At 40.1% G+C, this 13811-nt stretch overlaps 1 protein-coding gene across 1 annotated transcript; it reads right to left on the bottom strand.

Moving 5' to 3' along the window:
• AQP11 (aquaporin 11) lies at nucleotides 1-13808 on the bottom strand (the record flags this gene model as incomplete). The annotated part of the gene is made up of 3 exons (XM_008634956.2): nucleotides 1-1497; nucleotides 8133-8249; nucleotides 13319-13808. Coding segments are annotated over 3 exons (660 nt in total), but the record flags the coding sequence as incomplete, so codon positions are not given.
• Between the last annotated feature and the right edge of the window lie 3 nt (nucleotides 13809-13811).

The raw sequence follows: 13811 nt of genomic DNA, 5'->3' as shown, positions 1-13811 counted from the left end.
TTAGCAGGCTAATTTCTTTTATTATTAATTACTGAAAACAGGGTCATGGATAGCACTCTTGTATGTGAAGCACATTCATACAACTGATTTAATTTTGCAATATAATCTTACAGCTACCTTGGAAAAATAAAACAAGAAAAGATTTTATTGCAACAAGGAAATTACACGGAAATATTTACTTCCCAAACTCTTGCAAAAAAGATAGCTGACAAAAGATAGCTGTTAAAGACTTCATCAATTTACTGTGAAAAACCCCCCATCTGATTCCCTTTCTCTTAAAATATGGTTTGTAAGATGACTTGGATGATGAGGCGAAGGACACAATTCTGAGATCTTTGTAGAATTTGTTAACCATCTCTCCTTTTAAACCAAGTAACTATAAAATGAAAAACTGAATTTACTTTTAAATTTGAGAGATCTATTTTGGCATATTTAAAAACTAAGCTGCAGCCAGAAGAAGAAACCTCATGCTAGAAACAGAGCTTCAGAGGGTGGTACCCATCAGTGGCGTCTGCCTCAGCTGAGGCTGAAAAGGGCATGCTTGTGCCTTTTGTTTTGTTTTGTATAGGTAGCTTTCCTGTAGGTTTTATCTCTGTTATTTATTCTCCTGCATTGCAGATTCATTTGTTTTTTAAAGAAGTTGATAAGAGCTACATAAAATCAAGGACAAATGGAGTACTGCATGATTCATGCCTATATACTGTGTCTATGTGAAGAGGCAGCAGTAATTGCCAAAAAAAAGTAGAGGGTTTTGCCTAAAATGCCATTTGATGTGTGTGTCTACAGAATTTTATGGTACTTTGTTACTGCTTTTTCCAACAATCTCCAGTGTGACAGGAAGGGGCAGAGCCTGCATGGAAGGAAGGGAGGGGTTACTTACCTGCACACAGGTATTATTAAAACAATGTTGGTCATACAGACTTTTAATTTTGGTGTAGGGTGGCTCTAGAACAGAGCTGTGGAGACTCTTCTAGGGAGTAGTGTAGCCTTTCTTCCTCTCAGAGGTAGGTATATGGCAAGTAGGAATATGATGATGTCAGTATAAGAAATCTTCAGCTCCCTTTTTGCAGATGCCTTCAATGGGAAGAAATCCAATAAAATCAAACCTTGAAAGGATAGAGTATTTCTCTAAAATTAGTTTTGCATGCTAATAAAGGTCAGCAAATGGCACTTATGGCTAAAGTGACAAAGTTTGTGTTTTAACAGTCTTTCACATTCATATGGCTTAACTGAAAATGGTGGCAGATATTCCCAAAATCCCAATATGCATTTACAAAATTATTATTTGAATACAAAGTGGTAAGTCATATATTTCAAATGTGAAGTCTGAAAATACAAATGAAAGGTGGCATGGAAGTCTGTCAACAGTTCTCTGAAAGCTTTATGTCTGCAGATGTTGAAAATATTTTTTATGTAGTGCTGCCAAATTTCAGGATTTGATGTCTCAAGATATCCGAGGAAAGAGTTCATCCCATATAAAAGCCACAAGTATTGTACCTGAAATGAGAAGTTACAGAAAGCACCTTTATTTAAATGCATTTGAGAAGGACTCAGTACTGGTATGGAAAATTAACATTATATTCAAGTATTTGAGTGTCTAACACAATACTGCAGAGACTGCATCAGTACTTTTTGCAAAGGAAGCTTCAACAGGCCATGCAAGTGGTCCCTGTGAGTTAATAACCTTGTTTTCCTTAGTATGGTTAATGCTTTGATCCGTGTAAGCCAAGCCAAAGGCAGAGAGTTTGGCTAGGTGAATCCAACACAGGCACCTTCCTGTTCCTGATCAGGGTTCCTTTCTTTGTAGCTGGATGTATAAACAACTGAACCAGCAGCTTAGCCTCCATCCTTCGCCTGAGTTTGATAGCTGTGTCTGTTTTGGTAACACCATTTTTAGGCACTGCCAAGTGGGTATAGGATAGTGGGTGTTTTATTGAAGATCATTCTGATTTAGGGCTTATTCTGAAGCTGAAAAAACTGTTAAGTTAGAGATAGTGTACAATTCTCATGAAGAAACTTCTATCTCAAGTTGGAAGGGACCCATAAATCGAAAGGGCATCCAAATACAGTTTATTATGACCATCAGTGTATTCTTTCAGAGACAAAGAGGATGGCATTGATGGCATTGCCCACACATAAGCTTGTATTTATGAAACTTCTTAGATCACAAAAAAAGCTTATTGGAAGGGATTCTGTTTAGTCCAGTCTCCCATTCAGTGCAGGACTTTGCCTATGCTACATGGGTCAGTGAGACTTTCCCTGGCTGAGTCCCAAAAACCTCCACGCTGGTGACTGTAGCATTTCTCCAGGAACCTAATTTCAGTGTTGCTGCACCCTTCCCCCTGAATGTTTTCCTGGGGTCTAAGCTGAACTTCCCATGCCCCAATTTGTGGCCTTGCTGTTACTTGTTGGCAAAAAGAATGGTTAATCTCTGTTATCCTTGTAACTACTCTTGAAATAATGCTTCACTGTACTTAAAACACACTTTCATCTTATTTTTGTGGCCTAAACAAGTCCAGTTCCCTCAGCCTTCCCTCTCAAATCAGGTACTCCAGGCCCTTCATCATCTTTGTAGTCCTCCACTGCCTGCATCCTGTTTTGTGACACGTTGCTCTTGAATGGGGGGACTCCACCTATGTTCCAGATGCCACCTCACATGCATTGAGTAGAAGGAGGCAGTAATCACAGAATCAATTTGTTTGGAAAAGCCCTGAGATTATGGAGTCCAACCTGTCACTGAACACCACCGTGTCAATAGACCATGGCACTGAGTGCCACATCCAGTCTTTGCTTAAGCACCTTCAGGAACAGTGACTCCACCACCTTCCTGGGCAGCTTTTTCCAAAATCTAATCACGCTTGCAGTGAAGAAATTCTTCCTAATGTCCAACCTAAACCTCCCCTGGCACAAGCTTATGCCTATGTCTTCTCATCCCATCACTGGTTGCCTGGGAGAAGAGACTGACACCCCTCCTACCCCAGCTGCAACCTCCTTTCAGGTATTTGTGGAAAGCTGTAAAGTCCTCCCTGAGCCTCTTTTTCTCCAGGTTAAACAGCCCCAGCTCCCTCAGCCACTCCTCATAAGAGTTGTGCTCCAGACCCTTCACCAGTTCTGTTGCCCTTCTCTGGACACACTCTGGCACCTCAGTGTCCTTCCTGAACTAAGGGGCCCAGAACTGGACACAGCACTTGAGGAGTGGCCTCACCAGTGCCAAGTACAGGGAAAGCATCACTTCTCTGGTCCTGCTGGCCACACTATTGTTGACACAGGCCACGTGCCATTGACCTTCTTGGCCACCTGGGCACACACTGGCTCATGTTCAGCTGCTGTCACCAGCACCCCCGGTCCTTTTCTGCTGGGCCACTTTCTCAACCACTATGCCCCCAGCCTGTAGCCCTGCTGCATGGGGTTGTTGTGGCCAAAGCTTAGGACCCCGCACTTGGTCTTGTTGAATCTCATGTTGCTGGTCTCAGCCCACCTCTGCAGCCTGTGGAGATCCCTTTGCAGTGGTGCTGATCCCAAACTGCTGAATCACGTGCTTTGTCTTGCAGAGAGACCAAACTGTTGTAAACAAACTTTAATTCAGGTCACTGTTAAACACACTGGGGAATATGAACTCCCAGTACCGACACCAGTGTACTCTGCATGGTATTGGCCACCAGCCAGGTGTCAGCCCATTGATTGTGACAGTTTGAGGTCAATGGTTTAGCCAACCTTTATTGCAGCTAATAGTCTTTTTGAGTGACCCCACCTTGAACCAAGAATGCTGTGGGAGGTGTTATCAAAAGCCTTACTAAAGTGAAGGTATGCTACATCCCTGCTCCCCCCTCATTCCCACGTGGATTCATCACAGAAAGCAACCAAGCTGGTCAATTACCCTCGCTAAATCTGTGCTGACTGTTCCTGTGATTACCTTTGTTTACATGGTTGGAAATGGATTCCAAGACTAGATACTCCACCACCTTCCCACTGACTGAAGTGAGACCAACTAGCTTACAGTTCCCTGGGTTCTCTCTCCTCCTCAAAAGGGGACATAATACTAGCACATTTCCCATTGGCAGGAACCTCCTCCAACTGCTGTAGAGTCTCATAAATGAAGGACAATTCCAACACTGGCCAACTCTACCTCCATTTCTAGGTGAATCCCACTAGAGTCAGTGGATTCACAATCACGTATGTTGTTCCTATACTGTTGCTCCCTATTTATTGCTTTCTTTCAAAAACTTTACTGATTTACACAGAGGTTTGGGAGCAAATTTTGCTTGGGAAGACTGTGTGGTACCTCAGCCTTTCTTCCATGCCATCCATCACTATGTTGTCTCCCCCATCCTCCAACTGACCTACATTTTCTCTGGACTTTTTTTGTGATTAGGATATTTGTAACTCTGCATGCCCCTGCTCTTAGTTCCAGCTGAGCTCTAACCTTCCTGATTTTGTTTCCAAGTGCCTGTGCAAAGCTCTTACATTCCTCCTTTGCTGCCTGTCCCACTTTAAACTTCTTACATGCTCTCCTTTGTTGTAGGGAAGCTCTCTGTCTAGCCAGCAGGGAAAGGCTTTCTGTCCAAATTCCCAGTCTAACTATGTGACAGATTCCTTCTGCACATCTCAATCTATTACTGAGCTCTCATGAGCTTTTTTTTAAAAATCACCCTTGTAACGTATACTTTTCTAATTTATAGAGCTTCCAAGGGAATTACTACTGACTTAGCAATTTCCTAAACAAGCAGAATTTTTTTTTAAGTCCATAGTCTGGACAGCTCTGCTATTTACCTTCCCAGTCCTCCTCTGGACCCTGAACTCTTGTGAGGACTACAACCCAAGCAGCCACATTCACCACCCATTCTTCTCTGTAAGCAGGTCGAGTTCAGGATTAACCACTCACTGGCCCTTTAGTATTTGAACTAGACATAATTACTGACAGTTTCTAGGAGCCTCATGGATTGCATTCACTCACTGCATAAGAGTTTTTGCTCAGATGATGTCTGTGGAGCTGAAAACCCCTATGAGGACCAGGGTCTGGGAATAGGAATAGTTTGTTTTCTAGTTGTTTGTTGAAAACCTCCTTTGCTTCCAAGTGCCTGAGATACTGAACACTTCACTGCAGATGGACTTGGAATTCTTGTTTCTTTGCTTAAGTGTTTGAACTTGCTAGCAGCCTCTGAATACCCTCTCCTCTGAGCAGAAAGCTCAGTGTCACATGTTGCCTTTTCCCTTGCTTACCTCTTCCATTTACATCTACTGCTAAGTGACTTTTGTGGCACTGATTTTCTAAGGAATAGTATTAGTCTTTCTAGTAAAACTGATCTAAAAACTGATTCTAGAAACCTAGCAGGAGGCTAGGCCAGGTTGGATGGGGCTTTGAGCATCGTGGTCTAGTGCAAGGTGTCCCTGCCCCTGGGTAGGGGGGTTAGAACTGATGGTCTCTAACATCCCTCACTCTACAATACAATTCTATGACATGCTAAGCTGGCACCTGTCCAGGAAAGAGCATTTCATTTTATTGACCTCATGACTATCTTGTCACCAACTTTTCCATTCATAGCTGCCATCTCCCTGGTACTGAAAGCAGCATTAGCTCCGTCCCCATTATTACTGATGGTATAATCATCCCTGGACAACTAACATGGATTCCTTTGGCAGCAAAACAGAAACTGTCTTTGTTCCACTGGTACTTACTGAGTCTATGTTCACAGTGCAGAACTTAGGCCTGCCTGTGCTAAGTTATAAACACTTGCTGGCATCTATGTTTATTGCAGGAATCGGGAGTTTATTGCTGCTGGAGAATCACCTTCACCAAAACATCAACGAAGCCATTTTGAAAAATGAATAATTAACTACAATTTCAAGATTAAATTCCTGAAAGACCATAAACCACCAGGAGATTTGTTTATCCTAAAAGAAAATTTCCATTTCATCCTCATCTTGTGAAAGTGATAATCAGTCTTCCTCTTGTTCTAAGTGTCCTTTCTAGGAACATTGTTTACCATGTGCTTACAGCCAGATCAGGATATCAGTTATATACTGAACATTCTCCATCTCCTTGTCCTCATAGATTTTTGCTATGGCCATAAATGAGAATATATTGCACTTTGCACAGGCAATTTTAAGTTTCGTGATATGTTAGTCCATGGTTCTACTGTGTGGTAGTTATTTCAGCAAAACACAAAAAACCCTTCTGAAAAAAAGTAAGTACAAAAAGTAAGTAAGTAAAGTAAGTAAGAACAAAGTAATTTAACCATCTAAGAGGCTGATGCTGGAAGAAGTAAGACATCATATTAACATATCATTGTGACTCTGCCAGTTTCTAGGAAGTCTGAAACAGCATTTCTACTGCCATGTGAATTCTGAAAGTAATTTTTTACAATTGAATTTAAAATATCCCTTCCCTCATCATCTACTTTCATCATTCTGCTTAGAGGTTCTTTCCCAAGAATTTATTGTTTACAACTATTGATTTGTAAGGTCTCTATCAAATGTATGAAACGCATCCATGAAACATCCTTGTTTTGTAGTAAGATATTTATATCACTAACAGGTGATCCACAGACCTGAGATCTGTAACTAATGTTGGCTACAGTAGTGACACTGCAATAAGTGATGTGTCCTGAGTATTCACATCTACAACTGCTCAGTCTGGCATTCCTTTCCCTCACAAATCAAGAGACAGCATTCAATGTATTCTGTATGTATATTCTAGATGTTAACTAATGAAAAACCACTGTTCATGAATTTTCATAGAGATAGAACATTGCTCCCTAATCACATTCTAAGTCATGGGTCCATTTCAGTTAAGGTCAGTTGATTTTATGATGTCAAAAATCACCTGGAGGTTTTCTGCAAAGCTGTTCTGCAGGACGCATCTCGGAATGTAAGTAGAACATGGGGTTTCAGAATGCCTCCTGCTTCTTTAAATCACTTGCCAAAAGATTAAATCCCAAATACTTAGAACCTGGAAAATCTTTAAATGGTTATGAGGTTGAAATCAGTTACTGTATCAGCAAGCTAAAGCTGAATTGTGAGAAATACTATGTGGCCTGTCAGGACCCGAGTGATGCTGATCAGCTTTGCCTATGACATTTCGTTAATTTCTCACTTACTCTGTTGGTTCAGTCATCCTGTTTGGAGATCGAATTTAACAAGATTATATTAAAGTGAATTTCAGTTAGGTTTAAACTTCTGTCTTCATTTTTGGCTGACTGAGAGTCAAGGCAAGTAGAACGTGCACAGACCTGAACTCAGGAAAAGGAAGTGTTTGGTCAAACAGGAGCCCTTTCCAGGGTTTCCTGTGTATATTTTACATCCTGTTGTGCCTTCATCACTGTTATACCTTCTAATAGGATTAAGAGTCATGAAAGAATTCAGGATTAGCAGACTGCTTCTTTATATACCCTAAGCAGAAAGCTCAAGATTTTTAGGGACCAACTGTAAACAAACAACAGCATGAAGTATCACATGGAGCATTTTCATCTGCACACAGCTAGAAGTCAAAATCAATAGCTTCCAAATTAAAACCATAATTTAAGTTAGAAAAAACCTAGTTGCTAACACTTCTTATTCTTAAACTGCCAGAACAGACTGTGTCCAATAGTGACTGGGAGAAAAACACAGAATGGGAACTGCAAAGTTTAGACACTATGGGGATAAAAAAGATTTGATATAACAAAAGTGGTAACTGAGAAAGCCTATTTAAGGCACTTATCTCAATACCTGTGGGTAGGGTTTTTTTTAATTTATCATCCCCCTGTGTTTGTAAACTGTCACAAACAAGACAGACACTGCCTGGTAACCAGTATGTTTCTCTTTTTGAAGTTCATCAGGCTGATACTTACTTTCAAGTAAGGACCACATGATCTTTAAAGGTCCTTCCCAATTCAAATCCTTCTCTAATTCACAAAACAGTGCTGCAGGCACTCTACATAGAGCATTAAAAATTTTTAAAATACACAGCCTGCATTTGCAAAATGAAACCATGATTCTGAATGACTTCAACACATACATTATAATCTACTATCTTCTGGATTTATTTAACACAAAAATCAAGCACACTCTCAAATACACAACACCTATTTCCTGATTTATGAACCATGTACTAAATAACACTTTCTCAAATACATAAAGTATTAAGAACTTACCTAAGGATGGTGCTATCCAATATACTAGCGAGTAACTCAAAAATTTGTCATAGAAGCAATCTGCATGTAATGAAAAAGCCAGTGCTGGGTTAAATATTGCTCCTGTGAGATTTCCACCTGTAATAAGATGTAAACAGCATGAAATCAAACCATCTTTCTTAACATTTACTTTAAATTAAAATGCACATACACCATACTACAAGAAATCTAGACCCTGCAATAAAGTGAATTAGCAGAAGCAGTTTGAAGAGATAAAACTCTTCTCAAGTTATTCACCTGATGACATAGTAAACAGTTTAACTGTTTTCTCAAAGGCTTTAAAACATGTGAAGGGCAAGCTATAACTTCCTTTATCTCTTTCTAGCAAATATTCTTTAAAGAGATAGGTCTGGCCAATGTGGAATGTTTCTAATGATAAAGCTAGAAGCTATTTCTGTATCATGATTTTAGAGGAGACAGAAATTACATAAGTCATTACATTATAGCCTCATGTCACATGAAACACATATGCAAGATAAAAGAAAAAAACTGTCAAGTACTGTTCTTGCTAAGCTGACCCCTCTACTTTCTTAAAGGAACACTAATATTACCATATCAATGTACAGAACGTTAAGATTTTCAGATGGTATAAGAACTGTGGGAAACTTCTATATGTTGTTCAAAGAAAATAGAAGCAAGAGCCACTCCACTGTCTTGCAGAAGGAAGCCAAGCATCTTTCCTTGCCTCTGTCTTCAGATGTAAATGCAGTTGCCTAAACATTTTCTAAATAATGAGATCCAAACACATTACACTGGGGACTAAGCTGTAATTACACTGCAGATACCTGGAGCTAAGGATGTTTAATTCTTACATATGTTGTTCCTCTCATTGCAATTCTGCAGAAAAAGCATTACTCATAGCTAAACTATCTGTTTTCCTCTACTGTTAGTTACTAACCACTCCATACCTGCTTTATCTATTAACCTATTCCCATAAAATATTCTGTAATTGCACCTATATAATTCCTTACAGCTTATTCTTGACTTCTCCCCAAATAAGCTTGTATGAGCTTTGAACTCACCCTTTGTACAAATACCCTGCTGCTGTAATCCTCATTTGCTATGACTGTGCAATCATTTACCCAAAGTTTTAGTAAAATCTTTGTCATTCTCTTCTCTGTATTTCTCTTTCTATATTCTCCCTATTATTTCTTTTACTGTTATTACGGTTCAGGAACATTTTAATCTTTGTTTGCCTATTCAGTTCACTGTGGTTTTACACTTGTTCTCAAGAACAAGTCAGATTTACTGTGCAGTCTGTTTTTCTGCACTGACATATTAGCAATGTCCACAGTTGCCAGGAAGCCCAGTTACAATAATTTACTTTGCTTTAATCTATTTATGACTCCACTGCTTCTGCTTCTATATCCACAAACATAGAGTTGAAAGCAGAATTTCACTCTCAGGATGCAGTTGATGAACATTAAACATTAGACAGTTTTAGCTGCTGTATTTCTTCAATATTCATTACTAATAACTACTAGAATATCAACCATAGGCCAGGGGCACTACTATAATCTTACTTAAAATTATTTAACACCTCAGTCTCTGTACCAGAAAAGACAAATTATTTTATGGCAGAAGTGTAATCTCTTTGATGGGGTATGCATAAAAAGTTTAAAAGGGGAAGTAATGCCACACAGGGCATGAGAAAGTAATTTTACCTTTTTGCCTCTACTAAAGGCAAAGCCAAAATTAGGAAGAAACGTGGAATTAAAAATAGGTATCTCATTTGTACCTTGATATGTTAGGCTCAGAAAAATCTAACCAATTTCATATGATTCTGACTTAACTGTAATGCTGCCTGCAAATAAAAAAAAGCCCTCAAAAGGTGTATTGCTTTAACCCCTAAATAAGTACTTTCCCAAAAGAACTATACAAAAATATCCTTTACCATCTTGCATATGGTCTGCATCCTTAGCTAATGAATCATCCCCTTAATGTGTAAAGACATAATGTTCTTTTTTTTTCTTTATTTAGTAGAAAAAAAGAGAGTGAAGCAGAACTTTTGTGTTCGGTATGTACTACTATAAAAATTTGGTTTGTGTAGGGACTAAATGTAAAAAAAAATCCAAATATTTATAAGTACAAAAAAGTATAAGAAAAAGTAAAGGAACAGCAGTAAGGTACAGGGCAGACCTCAGTACCTTTTATCAGTACAACACTGACCTACTGAGATGTGTTTTTTCCAACAGCTTCATTTGTTCAACCATAAAAATACAACTGAATGTTTTTGAACCTTCTGTGCATCAATACTTTTAGACAGGTGTAAGCCACAGGGATGTGGCTGTCCTTCAGAATTTTACCCACACCAAACTGGAATGAGAGGTGTTCCTTCTTACAGTCCCTTTTTAGACAGCAATCATTCACCTTGCAGGATACAGCTTTCAAACTCATAGCAGAGCATAATTCATGGAGTGAATTACGATATGCCATGTATGAGGTGTTTTTTCTGTAATTTCTAATTCACTCATAACTGTATCAAACACAAGTCCTGAAGGCACAATTGATTTAGTTTTTTGAAATCAGAGTATAAAAAGAGATCACTATAATGAATTTTATTTTGTAAATTTAATGCACCTGGGCTCCTAGCTAGAACACTGTATTTACCTGTCGCTGTTGTACCGAGAACGGTGAAAAACGACACGAGTCCAATTTCAGGTTAAGTGGCCAAAATGGCTCTATTTAATGATATAAATCAGCTTATATAGCTTTGTTCACAAGGGTGGCATGACCCCACTGGTCACTTGACTATCCACCCTCTAGAGTGATAGGTGGAGGTTCCATAACGCCCATTCAAAATATTTTTTCCAATGGACAAAACAACTTGGGCAACAAGTTTGCAGGTGCAAGATAAAGTCTTGGTTTACAAAAAACTGTTTTCAGCTAGCTTGCATGAGAAAGAAAAACTTCACAAGATGCTTCAGCAGCTGGAAAATTCCTCTGCTCCTAGCCTTTTAGTATCCACATTTACCAAATTAAAGTTTAAAAAAATTATTATTCAGACAAGATTCTAAACTATTCAGTACTTTTGTACAAAAAAGTAAGAGTGTGTAAGGGTAAGTTTGCCTTATTTTGTGCTGGTTGCTTGAGCCTTTGGTACTGGGTGTGCAAGGAAGAGCTCTTCCTCTTAGAGAAGCACTCAAGTTTCTTATAAACAGTAAACAAAGAGGTGCAGAAGATTTCCTGAGAATGATCCCGCTCAGCTAAATTGTTTATCTGTCTGTCTTCACAGCCTGCAGATGAGAACTTGTCCTGCTGGAGGCCATGGTTTGTGACACCTGATTTGTAAGTCACTCTCCCTGCTGCGTGTAAGAAGCAGAGGTAGGACAGACATGGTTAGGGCTATGCCATGAGATGCACAGGACATACGGGATATGTGCAGCAGACATCGTCCATGGCCACTTACCAGGCCCCTTGTTATTGCCTCAGCTATGCCAGGATCTGAATACACATACATTTTTATAGTAGACTAGTAGACTGTAGTTTAAAAGAAATGCAAAGAAAAATGTCCAGGTGGCACAGGGTGTTGTGCACACGATGCAAAAGAGGCCTGGGCACCTCAGCAGGTCTGAGGTTTCCTAGAAGTACGTGCAGATCGATTGCACTGGATAGTCCCAACAAGGCCAAGTTTATGGCACAGAAGGGCACTCAGCCTTCACGTGGCACACTTAGCCTTCTCCTGCTAGAAAAAGATAGGAACCTGGCCAATGACACTGGGAGTGAATTCTTTGTATGAATTAGCTGAAAGAAAGGCAATGTGACACATATTATTTTACATGACTGTATGCTAAGCAGGAGAAGAATGTTAGGAATCAGGAATCCAGATTTCTATGCTTGCAGAAGAGGGAGGAGGATATCTGGCTACACTTTCACCAAGCAACGGAGAAATATATTTAATGTCCTCAAATGCACTGACACCTTGCTTCTGCTTTTAAAAGTTAACTTTAGAAAGTAGTTCAAATTACCAAGTTAATTCTCAAAATTCCCCATCGACTTTTGTCTTTAAGGTATTAGCTAATTTCAGCTAAAAATAATGAGTAAAGATTTTTACATTACTACATCTGAAAATGTGACTGTACATTGTTCTAGATGCTATTATGTTAAATAGCATTAATACAGCTAAACCTTTAGGACAAGGCATTAGTGACATCCCGGATGTTTGCAGATAAGAGGAGTGATCTCCCTCTCTCAAAGGGATTTGGTAATTGCCTAGATTACTTTTTCTGTGGTGGGGGCAGTAGCACAAGCAGGGAGTTCTGTAATCATGTCTTTCACCTCTCCAAGCTACACGACCTCCTTGCCAGTAGGAGAAGGACTCCCTGCAGGGCAGTCCTCAAGTGACCTAACAACTCTTGTCACTTCGGTGGGGACAAGAGGGAACATCAACAGTCAGAAGAAAGAAGTTCAGACTGACTCCCCTCACCTCTCCCTTCCCACTGGTCCAGAGAAGATGGACAGGTGACAGCGTCCCAGCTCTGGGAAGCACGAGGTGACAATCAGGTAAAGGCGGGGATATGGACACACATGGCATTACAGACAATGAAACAGGCACCTCTTTTTTTCCTTTTTTTTTTTTTTTACATTTGGTGTCATGAGGTATTATTGCTGTATGTATTCCACAAATAACCATTCCTGCCTCTGATTTAGGGAAATAGTTAAATAAATTGCACTGATATGAATTATGCATTATTTAAATGCAGAGTTTCTATATTACCAGTCTGTACCCTGCTGTTGCACAATCAGCACTTTTTCCTGATGCAGCCAGCGGTGCTCTCCCAATGACACTTAGTAATCAGAACACATAGTATGAAATCTCTCACGCTGTATAAATAGTTGGATTATGAAACAATCCTTCACTGAGATATTTTAACACTTAACCATATGTACTTGCAGACCTGACATAATTTTAAATGTGTAACTCATTTCGTTCTTAACCCCATACCTGCCTGTAATTCAACCAGGCAAACTTTATATAAACGCCAAATGAACTTTGCATATGTAGGACGATACAAAAAGAAATCATCAAGGAAAGTGTAATCTAAGAAAAAGCACTTTGCATCTAAACACTTCTACGAAAACAGTAAGAACCCCTTCCATTACAACTTTATTGCAGGAACAGAAGGAAAAAAAGAAAAAATACTAACCTGCATACACGAGCATGGTGATGAGAAGAGCAATCAAATGTACTCTGTATTTGGGATTAACACTTTCGGCTCGCAGGACGGCCAGCTGGAAAACGACAGAAAAGAGCAGTTCTATGCAGAATGCCTGCACCTCTGTAGTCTGCATGGGGCTGCTGCAGCCCTGTGAGAGTGCTCCAAAATGTGGCTCTGCCATCTCCAGACTCCAGATAAAGTGCATGAACACTCTGGCGAGCACTGCAGCCACGAACTGAGCGGCGATCTTGAGTCCCCCCATCCTGAGCGATGTCCCGCCGCCCCACATGGGCTGCAGGGCCCCGCAGGGATTGCATGTGCTGCCGGCGAGGGTCAGGCCGTGCAGGACGGTGAAGCCGTAGGTGAGGGTGAGGGCGGTGTGCGGCTTTGGCTCCACGTTGCCGAGCAGGCTGAGCTCGTTCGTGCAGGCGCAAATCTGGAAGGTGCTGAACATCTCCACAAGGAAAGCGAAGAGGTGCGG

The sequence above is a fragment of the Corvus brachyrhynchos genome, unplaced genomic scaffold, assembly GCF_000691975.1.
Source record: "Corvus brachyrhynchos isolate BGI_N302 unplaced genomic scaffold, ASM69197v1 scaffold44, whole genome shotgun sequence".
In the NCBI taxonomy this organism is placed as follows: domain Eukaryota; kingdom Metazoa; phylum Chordata; class Aves; order Passeriformes; family Corvidae; genus Corvus; species Corvus brachyrhynchos.
This window is presented reverse-complemented; position numbering and strand designations above follow the sequence as displayed.